At 44.6% G+C, this 12,764-nt stretch overlaps 1 protein-coding gene across 2 annotated transcripts in view; it reads left to right on the top strand.

The window, feature by feature from the left end:
* The window catches only part of SLC10A7 (solute carrier family 10 member 7), a 757,514-nt gene that overhangs the window by 217,077 nt on the left and 527,673 nt on the right, over nucleotides 1-12,764 (top strand). Inside the window, exon 5 of one of the 2 annotated variants that reach the window (XM_078676894.1) lies at nucleotides 9,468-9,607. The exons of the other annotated variant lie outside the window; for it this stretch is intronic. Coding sequence (XP_078533020.1) covers nucleotides 9,468-9,476 — 9 coding nt within the window. The 3' untranslated portion in view covers nucleotides 9,477-9,607. Of the gene's footprint in view, nucleotides 1-9,467; nucleotides 9,608-12,764 lie in introns of those variants that run through there. 2 annotated transcript variants of the gene reach the window in all.

Raw genomic sequence — 12,764 nt, 5'->3', positions numbered from 1 at the left:
GATTAGAATAGGCACCGAGGCGAGAATTAACAGGTCCGAGGAAATTGAGCCCGAGACCCCGCCAAGGCGGGAATCGAACCCTGGTCCCTGGCCAGAACTCGGCATCAGGGTCTGCCGCTCTAACCATTGAGCCACACTCCTCCACATGTGAGAGTGAGAGCAGCCTGTCATGTGAGACCGTGTTGAATGCTGCAGACAGATCCAACAATACCAGGACTGCCCTGCCACCCGCATTAATGGCACATCTTATTGTATCCGAGACCTCCACCAAGGCAGTCTCAGTACAATGACTGGGTCTAAAACCCAACTGGCACAGAAGAAGAAGGCTATTGGCCGCTAGATATCTCTAGAGCTTTCGATTGACAAATGTTTCAACTATTTTAACAGGTCCTGGAAGAAGGGTAAATGGCCTATAATTGCCTGGACATCTGGATCCATACCAGGTTTTTTTAGTAGAGGAACGTTTTTTGCTCTCTTCTGACATGAAGGCACTGTAGCAGTCACAAGGGACGTATTGAACACCGCGTCTGAATGGGTTTAATAATGTCCACATCTAAAACCAAAATAGTAGGAGGACAAGGATCAATAGGAGAGCGATCCCACCGCGCCAAACACCACCACACCCAACTATGCCACACCCCACCCCAACAGATCCTGCTCAACCGAACTCTGCTCACCACACTCAAGATCATGGAGAACATCCACTCCAGAGCCCCCTCGGACCCTTGCCCGTACCACATCTTCCACAGAAAAGCCACCCTTATCGCCCCAAGCTTCACCGCACCATCAACTGCTTAATCGAGACCGCCACCTTCCGCGACGACTGGAAACATGCAGATTTCAACGCCCTCCTGAAGAAGCCATCTGCCGACCCGATTGATCTCAAGAACTTCAGACCCATCTCCCTGCTCCCCTTCCCAGCCAAGATCATTGAGAAGGCCATCAACGCCCAACTTTTTGAGATATTCAAAATGAACCAGGACCTGGACATCTCCCAATCCGGCTTCCAAAGCAACCACAGCACGAGACTGCACTGCTCGCTGCCACTTACGGCATCCGCTCCCTCCTCGACAAGGGCAAAACCGCAGCCCTCATCCTGCTGGACCCCTCGGCTGCCTTCGATACCATCTCCCACCACACCCTCATTACAAGAATCCACAATGCCGGCATCCATGACAAGGACCCTGGCCTGGATCCACTCCTTCCTCACTGGCCGAACACAGTGAGTCAGACTCCATTCCTTTCAGAACTCACAGAGATCAGCTAAGGAGTGTCCTAGGGCTCTTCCCTGAGCCCTACCCTCTTCAACGTCTACATGGCCTCCTTCACTGCCATCATAAGGAACCACGGACTCAACATAATTTCCTACACAGATACCCAACTGATCCTCTCCCTCACCAGTGACCCCACATCCACCAGAATCAACTTCTACAGCAGGATGAAAGACGTAGCCACCTGGATGAAAGATAATTGCCTCAAACTCAACTCGGACAAGACCCAAGTACTGATCCTAGGACCCACCCACTCAGTTTGTAATTACTCCTTGTGGCCCGCAGCATTGTGAATCCCACACCCCACCCCCACAGACCACGCACATAACCTCGGCATCATACTGAACTCCCCGCTCAAAATGAACCGCCAGATCAACGCACGGTCACATATTTCTTTAAAGCTATTTTGTATGATATATTTAATTCAATGCTATAATTTTTTTACCATGCCTGTTCCGCCTTTTACATAGCTTTTTCTTTTGTATAAGAGTTTCAAAGAACCAGGTATTAGAGATCTTTTTTCTACTGGAGGCATGAGTGGGGAGAGGGGCAAGTTTATCCACTGATGAATAGAAAGCACCGATCAAGACAGAAAAAAATATATATTATACAGAAATAATTAGTGCTGCTAAAGATTCCACAAGTGAACTCTTTAAAACAATAAATACCCTCTCCAAATATAACAATACTTAGATTTACACCCCTTCACAAGATTTTTGATCTAAGTTGGCCGCGTTTTTCCAAGCACAGGTCAATGATGTCTATAAAGAATTCTCTTCTATCAAAAGGTTGACTACCCAGGTACCTCAGCCTGTACTCCTCTGATGTCTTGGGATATGCAAGACAAGGTTGGAGCGGACACCAATACTAAAATGTTACCCCTTTAAATGAGGACAGAGTAAGCAGACATTTGGAAACTACGAAATCTGGGTCCCCTTCGGACCCTTGTCTTCCATATGTGTTACACCTGGTTTCGAATACGATCTCTATAGACACCTCACTATTTTTCTTAATAAGGTGCTGGTTTCATTTCATTTATCCAACAGACTAGAAAGAAGCATTGGTATGCCCCTGATTGAAAAAAACCTTCTATAGATCATGGTGACACAAAACACTATCAGCCAATATCTAGACCCCCTATCCCTGCAAAGATATTGGAGAAGGCAATAAATGAAGATCTTATGTCTTTTCTATATGCGCGCATGTTTTGGATTAATTTTAACACGGTTTTAGACCACAACATTGTACAGAGTCCACCTTAGTGGTTGTCGCAGAAGAGATACGGAAACAGGAATACCAGAAAGTTAGAGCTGCGCTGTTACTTCTCAATCTCGCAGCTGCATTCGATATGATGAACCCTTCGAAGGTTATTTGACGGCTAGAGAGTGTCGGGATTGAAGGAGCAGCCCTTACCACCATCAGCTCTTTTCTATTAGATTGAGAACAAAAGGTTTTTTTTTTTAAATTTCACATCAGATCCTTTTTTCCTACCTTGTGGGATACCCCAAGGCTCATTACCACCTATACTTTTAAACATCTATGTTATCCCCCCTGATGGAACTCCTAGACATTTAACCCCCACTATCTCTGCCCAGTTTGAAACTAGATTATTTCGGTTGAGTCATTTTGACAAGAACTCCACCTAAATATGAATAAAAAACGAGAGACATCATCTAACAACTATTCCCTTTTCCTGGGGAGAGTTAGTCCGGAATGCGTTAGTGACGTGGACAAAAGGGAGCAGCTGTCAGAATGCCGACATGGGTGCTTTATGGCTGCATGCAAGGTCGACTTGGAGCCGGAACCTCCTGCTAGTGTGGGAGCGCTATTGGAGAAATGTTTCTACATCTTGGCTGGCACCTGGTATATTCAAAAGATGAGGAATTTGCTTGTAGATGTATCCAACTGAAAATGTGTATACTAGGTTGAGTCAGCGTTTTACTAAAAGCTACTTTTGAAGGCCTAAAAAAATGTAAACTATCTTTTTGTACATTTTGCGACAGACTATTTATATAGTGTGCACCCTTACACTGTGTGTAATGTACTTATCAACTGACCTATTCACAGTGCTTTCTGTAATAAGCTTGGACATGTTAGCAGAAATACATGTCACTATTTCCTCAGTGCATCGACCAGGAGTGAAATTAGTGATTGTCCGGTTACATGACAGACATCCAAATTTAAACCATCTTTTTGTACATTTTGCGACAGCCTCTTTATATAGTGTGCACCCTGATACTGTGTGTAATGTACTTTTAAACTAATTACCTATTCACAGTGCTTTCTATAATAAGCTTGGACATGTTAGCACAAATATTTGTCACTATTTCCCCAGTGCATCGACCAGGAGTCAAATCAGTGACTGTCTGGTTACATGACAGACATCCAAAGTTATCTCATTAAATATCCTAGTTTTCCTACCGGAAAAATGCATTTCCCCACAGATAAATTTAAGTTCCATTTATTCTTCTTGTAAGGTTTGTGCATTATATTTTATACGCAGTTACCTATAGGTGAAAGGCCACCAAAACAGAGAATATTTTAGTCTTTCTAGTCACATCGCTGCCCGTACACTTGCTGACCACGCCCCCTCTGTACTCAGGATCTCAGTTCTCATACTTCTATTCAGGGCTCTAAGTGGTATGGAAAAGCGGGGGGGGGGGGGTGGTGTATGAGGGCCGGGGCGATCTAAGAGGTGCGTGGTCGATGTAATGAAGGGCATGGCTTAAATACACCCAAGCTAAAAATCTGTGCTTAGCATAGTGCGCCGCCCTTCTGGTATCTGCAGCTTCTATCTTTGCATCCAGAATTATACTACAACAAGTAACATTACGTCTAGGCTACGCCATGACTATTGGCTTTGCCAATGGTTGTTAATAGCATACGAAAAATAGGCAACAACTATTGCTTCGTTGTTTATAATATTGAAAATGAGTCCATTCTGAAATGATGAGACTGAAATAACTATAACCAGTCTCTTTGAAGTTACATCAAAGGCAGTGAAGGGTGGTACTGCTGCATAGTTAAGGTTTATTTTCACCTGAAGGGTGAGGGCAAAAATGGAGATCCCGATAGGGGCCCGTCTCGGCACCCAGGGCATGAGTCGGGGGTACACCCGGGTGGACAGCGTCCACCCACTTTTTTCACAGGGTGGACGCCGTCCACCCTGCCAAAATGTTGGGCTCCACTGAAAAATATGCTGAATTCGTCGCTGTGTAATTTCCAAAATCCGGGACACTTTCAGCAGCTCCTGCACGTTATCTGCTTTCGATCTGCAACAATGTGCAGGCGGGGATGGGAAGGGGCTCTCTTATTTCTGACTCCTGCTGGGCCCATAACAAAGGCCGAATTAGAGGGGTCATCAGGCTTCCTTTTGTTGGGATCTCCTGGCTGGCAGCAGTCAGGAGCCTCACACCTAGAAACAAATGCAGCAGAGGGGAAACAAAGGCTCACACCTTGTTAGCACTTCACACATACTTGAGAGCCAGCTTTTCACTTTGTTGAGGCTCTGTTTAGGAGATATGCATGCACTGTAAGAACATCAGATGTGTTGATCTTTCCTAGCATTTCACAAAATAAATAGCATTTATTTAGCGCATACTTCCACTTAGGAGGTTTTGTAATAATTTAAATATCACTATTTTTTCTTTTAAAGCACTATGGGTAGAGGAAGCTTTACACTGACAAAAGGCAACATTGGTTTATGTGAAGCTTACAAAAGTATGAATCTTCTGCCTAAATCAGGAGGGTTTGCAAGTATACTCGAAATGTGCTCCAATGTACTCATGATAGACCTGCTAAACATATATGTGAGGACTTAAGATCTGATGTCACTTATTCTGATGCCACTTCCTGTGATGTCATGCGCTGTGAAGTCATGCGCCGTGATGGCACACTCCGTGATTCCACTTGCATACTTATTAATTAGGTTAGTCCCCCACTTCTTTTTAGGTCTCTGCCTGATCCAGCACATGCGCTGTTCTGGACGAGACATTTAGTAGCTGCTTTGAAAAGTGCTACTTTCCTGACGACCAGCTTACTATCACGCGCGCGCATGCACGTAATAGCAAGCTGGTGGCCGGCAAGGTAGCACTTGCGATGACGCGCTTGCGCACCACTCGCTTCACCACTTGCGTTTTTATTTTATTCATTACGCGGCCGCTCGGCTTTACTTTTATGGCCGCGCGGCCAATGCTTGTTTTATTTTGACTCTCATTTGCTAGCTTGTTGTGGCTGCACGCACCCAGAGGCTTCCCTTATTTTCTTGTGTTTGCCCCTCCCTGGAGCACAGACCATGCGTTGTTCTCCGTTTTGCAGAGTCTATTTAGGATCTTCATTTGACCAGTAATATTTTTTCCTAAAAGATTCAAGAGAAAACGTCATGTTAACCATGCCACTGCCACACTCCACGCTGCTCTTCTTTAATTCCAACTCCTTCGTCCACTTTCTGTTCCCTCTTCTCTATTTCTTCCCCTCTGCTTCACCAGCCATTCTTTCACTGAGGAGTGCACTCCCTTCCCCCAATCTTGCCTTTCACTCTATCTCACTTAACTCCTCTCTATCCCTCCTTCGCCACCCAACCGATCAAGCATCCCCAAGCTCGCCCCTCACCATAACAAGTTGTGCTTTATTCGTTACCCCGTCATAGCTCTCTATTGTACGACTATACCACATCAAAGTAAATATGCTCAAAACTGAAAATATCGCGTGTTTCTATAACGCTTTGGAGAAAGCGGGCACACCAGTGCGTTTTTTTCGGGGTGACTTGAAAGGGGAGCCGGATTTTAATAGATTCCTTTTTTATTTGTCACACATCTGAAGTGACAGAAATCCGTGGAAATAAAGCGCTTCGTCACAAGGAAGTGGGTACAGGGGGGTAAATACTAAAGTGCAAAAAAAAATATTTTAAGTATTAATGTCTAAATGTGTGGTCAGGCTCATGTCTGTTCAAACCTATCAAGCGCAGGCGAGTATGCAGTGTTGACTGGAAGGAGGCTTATTTCATGATGACCTTTCTTTAAAAAAATAAAATAAAAAAAAACAGAAACGTGTTTAACCTTAATACATATACACTGCAAGTGTTTTCCAGTTATTGCTTCTCCTGCTGATCAGTGTCCAGGCCGTTAGTTACTTTCTTGGATATACACACCAGTAACCCCCGGAGCCTGCTTGCTTCGAGGCACCCCCACTTTAGATTCTGAGGTTTTAAAGCGTTTCTAAAGGTTAAATGTCCTGTCCAAGATCACACACAGTGTCAAGAGGTGTTAGGGGCATGAATCTCGCCTTTTAATGGGAACAACTGCCAAACTAATAACCCAGAAATTGTTTTTTACGCTGTCTTGTATAGGTGTACACACTTCCGGTCTCACCTCCTTAAGGTTACCATCGAGGCAACTTTTGTGTGTTATGGAAAGAAAAACACGCTCTTTGCACGTTTTTTCACATGAAAGTATTTTCCCAACAAGCGTGACAACTTTTGAAAGCCTCGATTACCAATTAGACTTATGCTGCTAAGTAAAATGGCCACACTTCTCACAAAAAAAAACCTGGGGTTACCTTTTGATGTAGAAACCTCGGTTCAAGGGACCGAAAACCACACTGATAATCTACTCACAGCCTACCAGAGTGTTTAAACTTGCCACGCTGCTTCCAGGCGCTATCTTCGCCGTGAAAATGCAGACATTGTTCAGCATGCCTCCCCCAGAATCGGTTGCTTGAGAACGCCTGCTGGTGTTTTATAAATTCGGGGACCTCTGTTGTCAAAACTCGAGAAGAAGGGTTTAAAACAAAAAGCAAATATTTTCTGTAGTCTCTCGGCCTACGAGTTATAGAGCCTGTTACCAACGATCCGGATGCAAATTTAAATAACGTCTTCACCTTCATCCAGCAGCACAGTCAATCTTTGTATTTACATAGCCAAGGAATTAATTTCAAACGGCTGCATGCACAATTAGACGAAAACGCTGAGGGTTTCCTCGGCCGCTGCCAGAGCATATCCATGGCCCTCCTAGATAGGCCATGTTGACAAATTAATAACAATGCCTGTAGGTTATGCATGTTGCGAGACATATTGTTATCTTACAGTGGGTTTAGAGCACACCCATTGCTTACCATTGGTTGGCTTCTTTTTCACACTCGTTTGCTTGCTTCTTATTCGTTAGCTGCTTGGGCTTTCCTTTGTCTTCTTGTATTTGTTCTGTTCCTGGTGCATGGACACAGTACTACGTCCTTCCACTGCTCATTTTTTCAGGCACTACTTTTTGTTTGTTTTGCTTAGGCATTCTACTACAGGGCATGTGTTCTCCCACTATCTTCCTTGTGTGCTTCTCTCCCTCTTCATCTGCACTCCGTGTTTGTCTCTTGCCTGTGTGTTTCTCCCCCACTCCCCTCCATTGCCTTCTTGCCTTTATAGCCAGTGCACTTTCTCCCCACCAGCTACGCGCTACTTTCTTTCGCCCATTTGATCCCCACCCAGGAGGTTTGTTGCTTTCCCTAACCTGAGACCTTCCATGTTGCTTCCGCCCCATGCCCCCCTCTGCCCCCATGTTTCTCTGACATTGTTGCTCCTCCTTTGTTGTTCCCCAGTTGTTGCTCCCCACACCTGCTTTAAAAACAAGCATTGGCATAGCCAATAGGTCTCTCCTTGGGGACCTTATAAGTATCTAGTTATGCAGCACAATATCCTTGCTGTAACAACATTAACTGTTGCATGGCTAAACACTTATAAGGTCCCGAAGGCGAGACCTATTGGCTATGCCTATGCTTGTTTTAGGACTTGTGCCCTATCAGCACATTCCTTTTAGAACTACAGGTGCAGGTCACCGGCAGGAGCCAGCCCACTGCTTGTATTTATGCTCTTCGACTGATGCCTACCACACACATGGCCTTGCACATAGTATACACCATCACGATCCACTGACAAAACACATTAAAACGTGTGCACCAGAGCCCTGCTCAATAGGAAATCCCAGAACCTTGCGGACAGGGTAGATTCTGAAAGCCATAAGAGACCATACAAGTGACAGGAAGGCGCCATGCAGATGTTGATACAGTGATAATAGTAAACGGGTGGAAATTACTACATGTACTCTCATATATTCTTATTAATATTGTTATCAAGTCTGTTCGGAAAGCTAAACTACACAGCATTTAAATGAGCCGCCGATTATGAATGCGTGCCAACACAGATGCTCCGTGTGCGCCAAACACACGTCTTATTATGTGTGGAACAATGGCTGCCGCCTGCTTTAATGTGACCCTCGAATACATTGGCTTCTGGGAGCCTAAGCCCTGACCGCTCGGAGCCCTCTGCAGCTCTCAGAGTTCAGAAATGGTGATGGGAAGTGACACAGCGTGCAGGCGTCAGGTGATTAGTGACACCCGTTTTGCAGGTTTTGATATTGTTAATCATGAAGTCTGAGTACGTCGGGGACTTGAATGGTTGCCCTAGACATTCACAGTTTTTTTTATGACTGGCTTCCACCTCTAAATCATGCTGGCGGTGGCACTGTGGCCTTTTCGACAGCCACATGCTTTAAGTGGTAACTCGCGGAGTCAGCCTAGATAAGGATGCTAAAACTCGCCGTCAAATCAAAAATAAGGTAGTGAGCTGGGCATATGAGGCGGCAAAGAAATATGGATTCCCGTCTTCTGTTGGAAAGGTAATTGGACACCACAGTGTGGCAAGAGTGAGTGCTACTGGGGCGGCTGCAAGTGCCACAGGTTGACAGGCAGGTGATAAGGCAGCTTCCACTTGGGTCTGCACAGGAGGCCTACCTAATATGCTGTCTGCCCCGAGGGCCTATGGGAGCACAGTTGGATTATTATGTTAATGCGCGAGCCTGCTGCCCTCTTTCTTTCCCAGCTGGCTTCCCCGTTGTTAGGAACTGCTTTGCGCTGACAGTGGAGTAATATGCTTCATGATTGAAAGGGCAAAGGGGCTGTGGAGAAAAAAAGAACGGGCCTGAAAAGACATGTAAATGAAGGAAGGCAGGCAGTAGGAGGGATTGAATATAGGTTAGGTAGCATGCTTATTAGGAAATTAGCCCTGCTACTTATTCAATAAAATGCTTATAGAAAACCTTTTTTCCCCTTACCGACTCACCTCTCACTGCAGCGAGCGCTGTAACGCTGTCGTACAGCGTGTTTGACGTGCTTATTAAATAATACACTCATGTTGATTTGTTTTAAACCTAGGTGTTGTAATACAACGTGTTTATCGGCGAGGCTGTCAGCGGGGTCTCTTTTTCTGCTGTCTGTTCTGTGGACGTTTACGCAGCTTTGTAGATGAGACGACCTCGATTAAAACACTTTTTCTATACCTTTACTCTCCTTTAGAATTGCAAAAATATCTTGTCAATAACACGTTAATTATGTTATGTGTGGTTCTTGTGTCTGAGTTTATCTGGCGGTGGCCATACGGGGAAAAAAATCGTAACACAGGACTCTGTTGTGAATTAAATTTAGTTATTTTTTTTAGAGTCACGGATTCCTAGCATTTTTTTATTACACAAATATATATTTCAAGTTAAATCGAAAACACAACTGCCTTCTTTTTTGTATTACTGTATCGCTTAGCCGAGGCACCAGAACATGTTCACAAAGGTTTGCACAGGACTTTAAGTGGGGTACATAAAGTGAGTATGTAAAAGGGGCATGGCCTGTGTAATTAAGGGTGTGGCTTGAACATGTAAACTAAATTACTTTGGTTCCTGTAGTGTGCCACCCGACCGACATTTTGGCAAATGAGTAACAACAATGATTATGGAGAGTATAACACTACAATGTACTGTGTCCAAGCATACTCAATCAATCAATCAATACACGAAGGGATGAAAGACGTCGCAGAGTGGATGAAGAACAGCCGCCTGTAACTGAACTGAGACAAGACGGAAGTCCTCATCCTGGTATCATCGCCCTCCGCCTGGGAAGACTCCTGGTGGCCCCCTGCCCTGGGCACCACACCCAAGCCAACAGACCACGCACGAAACCTGGGCTTCATCCTGGACTCCTCCCTCTCGATGACCAGACAAGTCAGCGATGTATCGTCATCGTGCTTCAACAGCCTGCGCATACTCCGTAAGATCTTCCGATGGATCCCCACCGAAACCAGGAAGACAGTCACACAGGCACTCATCACCAGCCGACTGGACTACGGGAACACCCTCTACATGGGAACCACTGCCAAACTACAGAAAAGACTCCAGCGCTTACAGAACGCCTCCGCACGACTCATCCTGGACATCCCTCGCCGCAGCCACATCTCTATCCACCTGAGAGTCCTGCACTGGCTCCCCGTCAACAAGAGGATCACGTTCAGACTCCTCACCCACGCACACAAGGCTCTCCACGACATGGGCCCGAAGTACCTCAACAGCCGCCTCACTTTCTACACACCCATCCGCCAGCTACGATCGGCCAGCCTCGCCTTCGCCGCCGTACCACGCATTCGCAGAGCCACCGCTGGAGGAAGATCCTTCTCCCACCTGGCGGCCAAGACATGGAACTCCCTCCCCATCCACCTACGGCTGACCCAGGACCACCTCTCCTTCAGGAAACAACTCAAGACCTGGCTTTTCGAGCAGTAACGAACCCCTCCCCCAGCGCCTTGAGACCCTACCGGGTGAGTAGCGCGCTAAACAAATTGTTGATTGATTTATTGATACTCTGTCAATGTAATCTTTAAATGCCAATAAAAACATGTTTGAAGAACCCCACAAAAAACAATGATTTTGTTGTAAAAATTCATATTGAAAATATTTCAGTCCTGAAATATGTTGACACTCCGAGTTAAACATTACTGAGCACTGTGAAAGGGATAGAGGTTTTCTGAGCATTTCACTCACCCCAGTTCTGCTTATTCTGTTAAACATGTGCATCTTTTTGCTTTTCACATTTCGACCCTCTGCCTATCTTATACCTCATTGCTTTCCTCTCAAGTTTCTAAACCCACCTCATTTCACTCTCTCCTGAATGCACTTCCTTGCATCTCCTTCACGTCACCACCCCAAACACAACTACTCACCTGTAAGCACTGTATTTTAATTTACTTTAGCCTTGTCAATATTTTGACAACTGTGTACCTCCTTCAGTCACATTTGTCCAGCATCCCAGTTGCAACTGGTATATGTGATCTTTGCTCCGTTGCTCAGGAGAGAGGCCAAGAATTGGATGGCATGTATCCTGAAAACCTTTTTCACCCACTGACGGGCACTGTGCGAAATGCGGCCTCCTTCAGCCTCTATTCCAAAGCTCTCAAGCGTGGCATTTTATTAACACCTAGAGGTGACTCAGTTCAAAGTATGCACTATACAAGAGTAATTTGCTACACAAAAAATAATACAGAGAACCAACATCCTGGAAATAGTTAATACTCTCAGGGAATGCAAGAGTAAGTAAAATATGTGAAATATAAACAGGAACTAAATCACTGACATGGATTACCATAACTTTTTGTTTACAGCAATTGTTCAGAGAATGAGCAGTGTTATGTGCCAGTAAAGTTAGGGTCATAAATATAGGGCCCCATAGGAACCCAGGGACTTGTTTCAATGTCGATTTCTAATGACTACTGGGTCTGAGTCCAGGAGCAATTAAAACCCTGGTTTCACATTAAAAGCATTTGTTATGACGCACTTTGAGAAAGTTAACTGTGTACATCAAATTGTATATTTGGTATTGGCTAAGTTACTTCAGGTGATTGTAAAATGTAATTATGACGCAGCTGGGTTTTTTAAGTTGACTCCAATAGTAGTTGTGTGCAATGACTTAAAATGGCACAATTGGACTGACTAATATTACAGAATATAAGATATTTGTTTTATCTATTTACTCTAAAAAGGTGGATTAATTCAATACGTGACAAAGTAAGCCACTATCAACCAAGGTGCGAAACGGGGCATTTCACGAGGAGCATCCATTAATTTGTCCTTAATTGTTGATTCACATATGGAAACAGCAGTTTTAAGTCACAAAGCCGCAGAGGTAAGGCCAGAGATTGGAGGTTCTCAAGACCAGCCTGATTGCGGAGTGAATTGTCCCTTGGGGAAAGCTGCACTTGCTCTAAGTGTAATAAAGTAACCCTCTAAACATATCTGTAGTGTTGTACAGGATGCACCTGTAAAAACTGTTTGTTTTTTGGTTTTTACACAATGTAGCTAGTAGACACCACCTTTTTTTTTAGCATTACATGAGAATAATATGTAAGCCCCACCTACCCGGAATAGAAAGAATATTCTCCTCTGAAGAATGGTGAAAAACCCCTAATAAATGTGTCATGAGGTTTCCAGCATGAATGAACAAGTATTTCCTTGCAAAAATAACAGAAAAGTACACTGAACTGCATCTCCCATAAAGTATTGCGTGAAGACTGGATTCAGCTTCAGTGTGATCCACGTGCGGAGAAATGTAGACAAAAATGTTAGGCAGCTGTCTGTAACTATTGACAGGTCCAAGTTCTACAGTTGAGTGTAGCCCAGAAATACATAGAGAGCA

Source organism: Lissotriton helveticus, chromosome 2_1 (assembly GCF_964261635.1).
Source record: "Lissotriton helveticus chromosome 2_1, aLisHel1.1, whole genome shotgun sequence".
In the NCBI taxonomy this organism is placed as follows: Eukaryota; Metazoa; Chordata; class Amphibia; order Caudata; family Salamandridae; genus Lissotriton; species Lissotriton helveticus.
The sequence above is the reverse complement of the archived record's forward strand: the minus strand, read 5'-3'. Positions and strand labels throughout refer to the sequence as shown.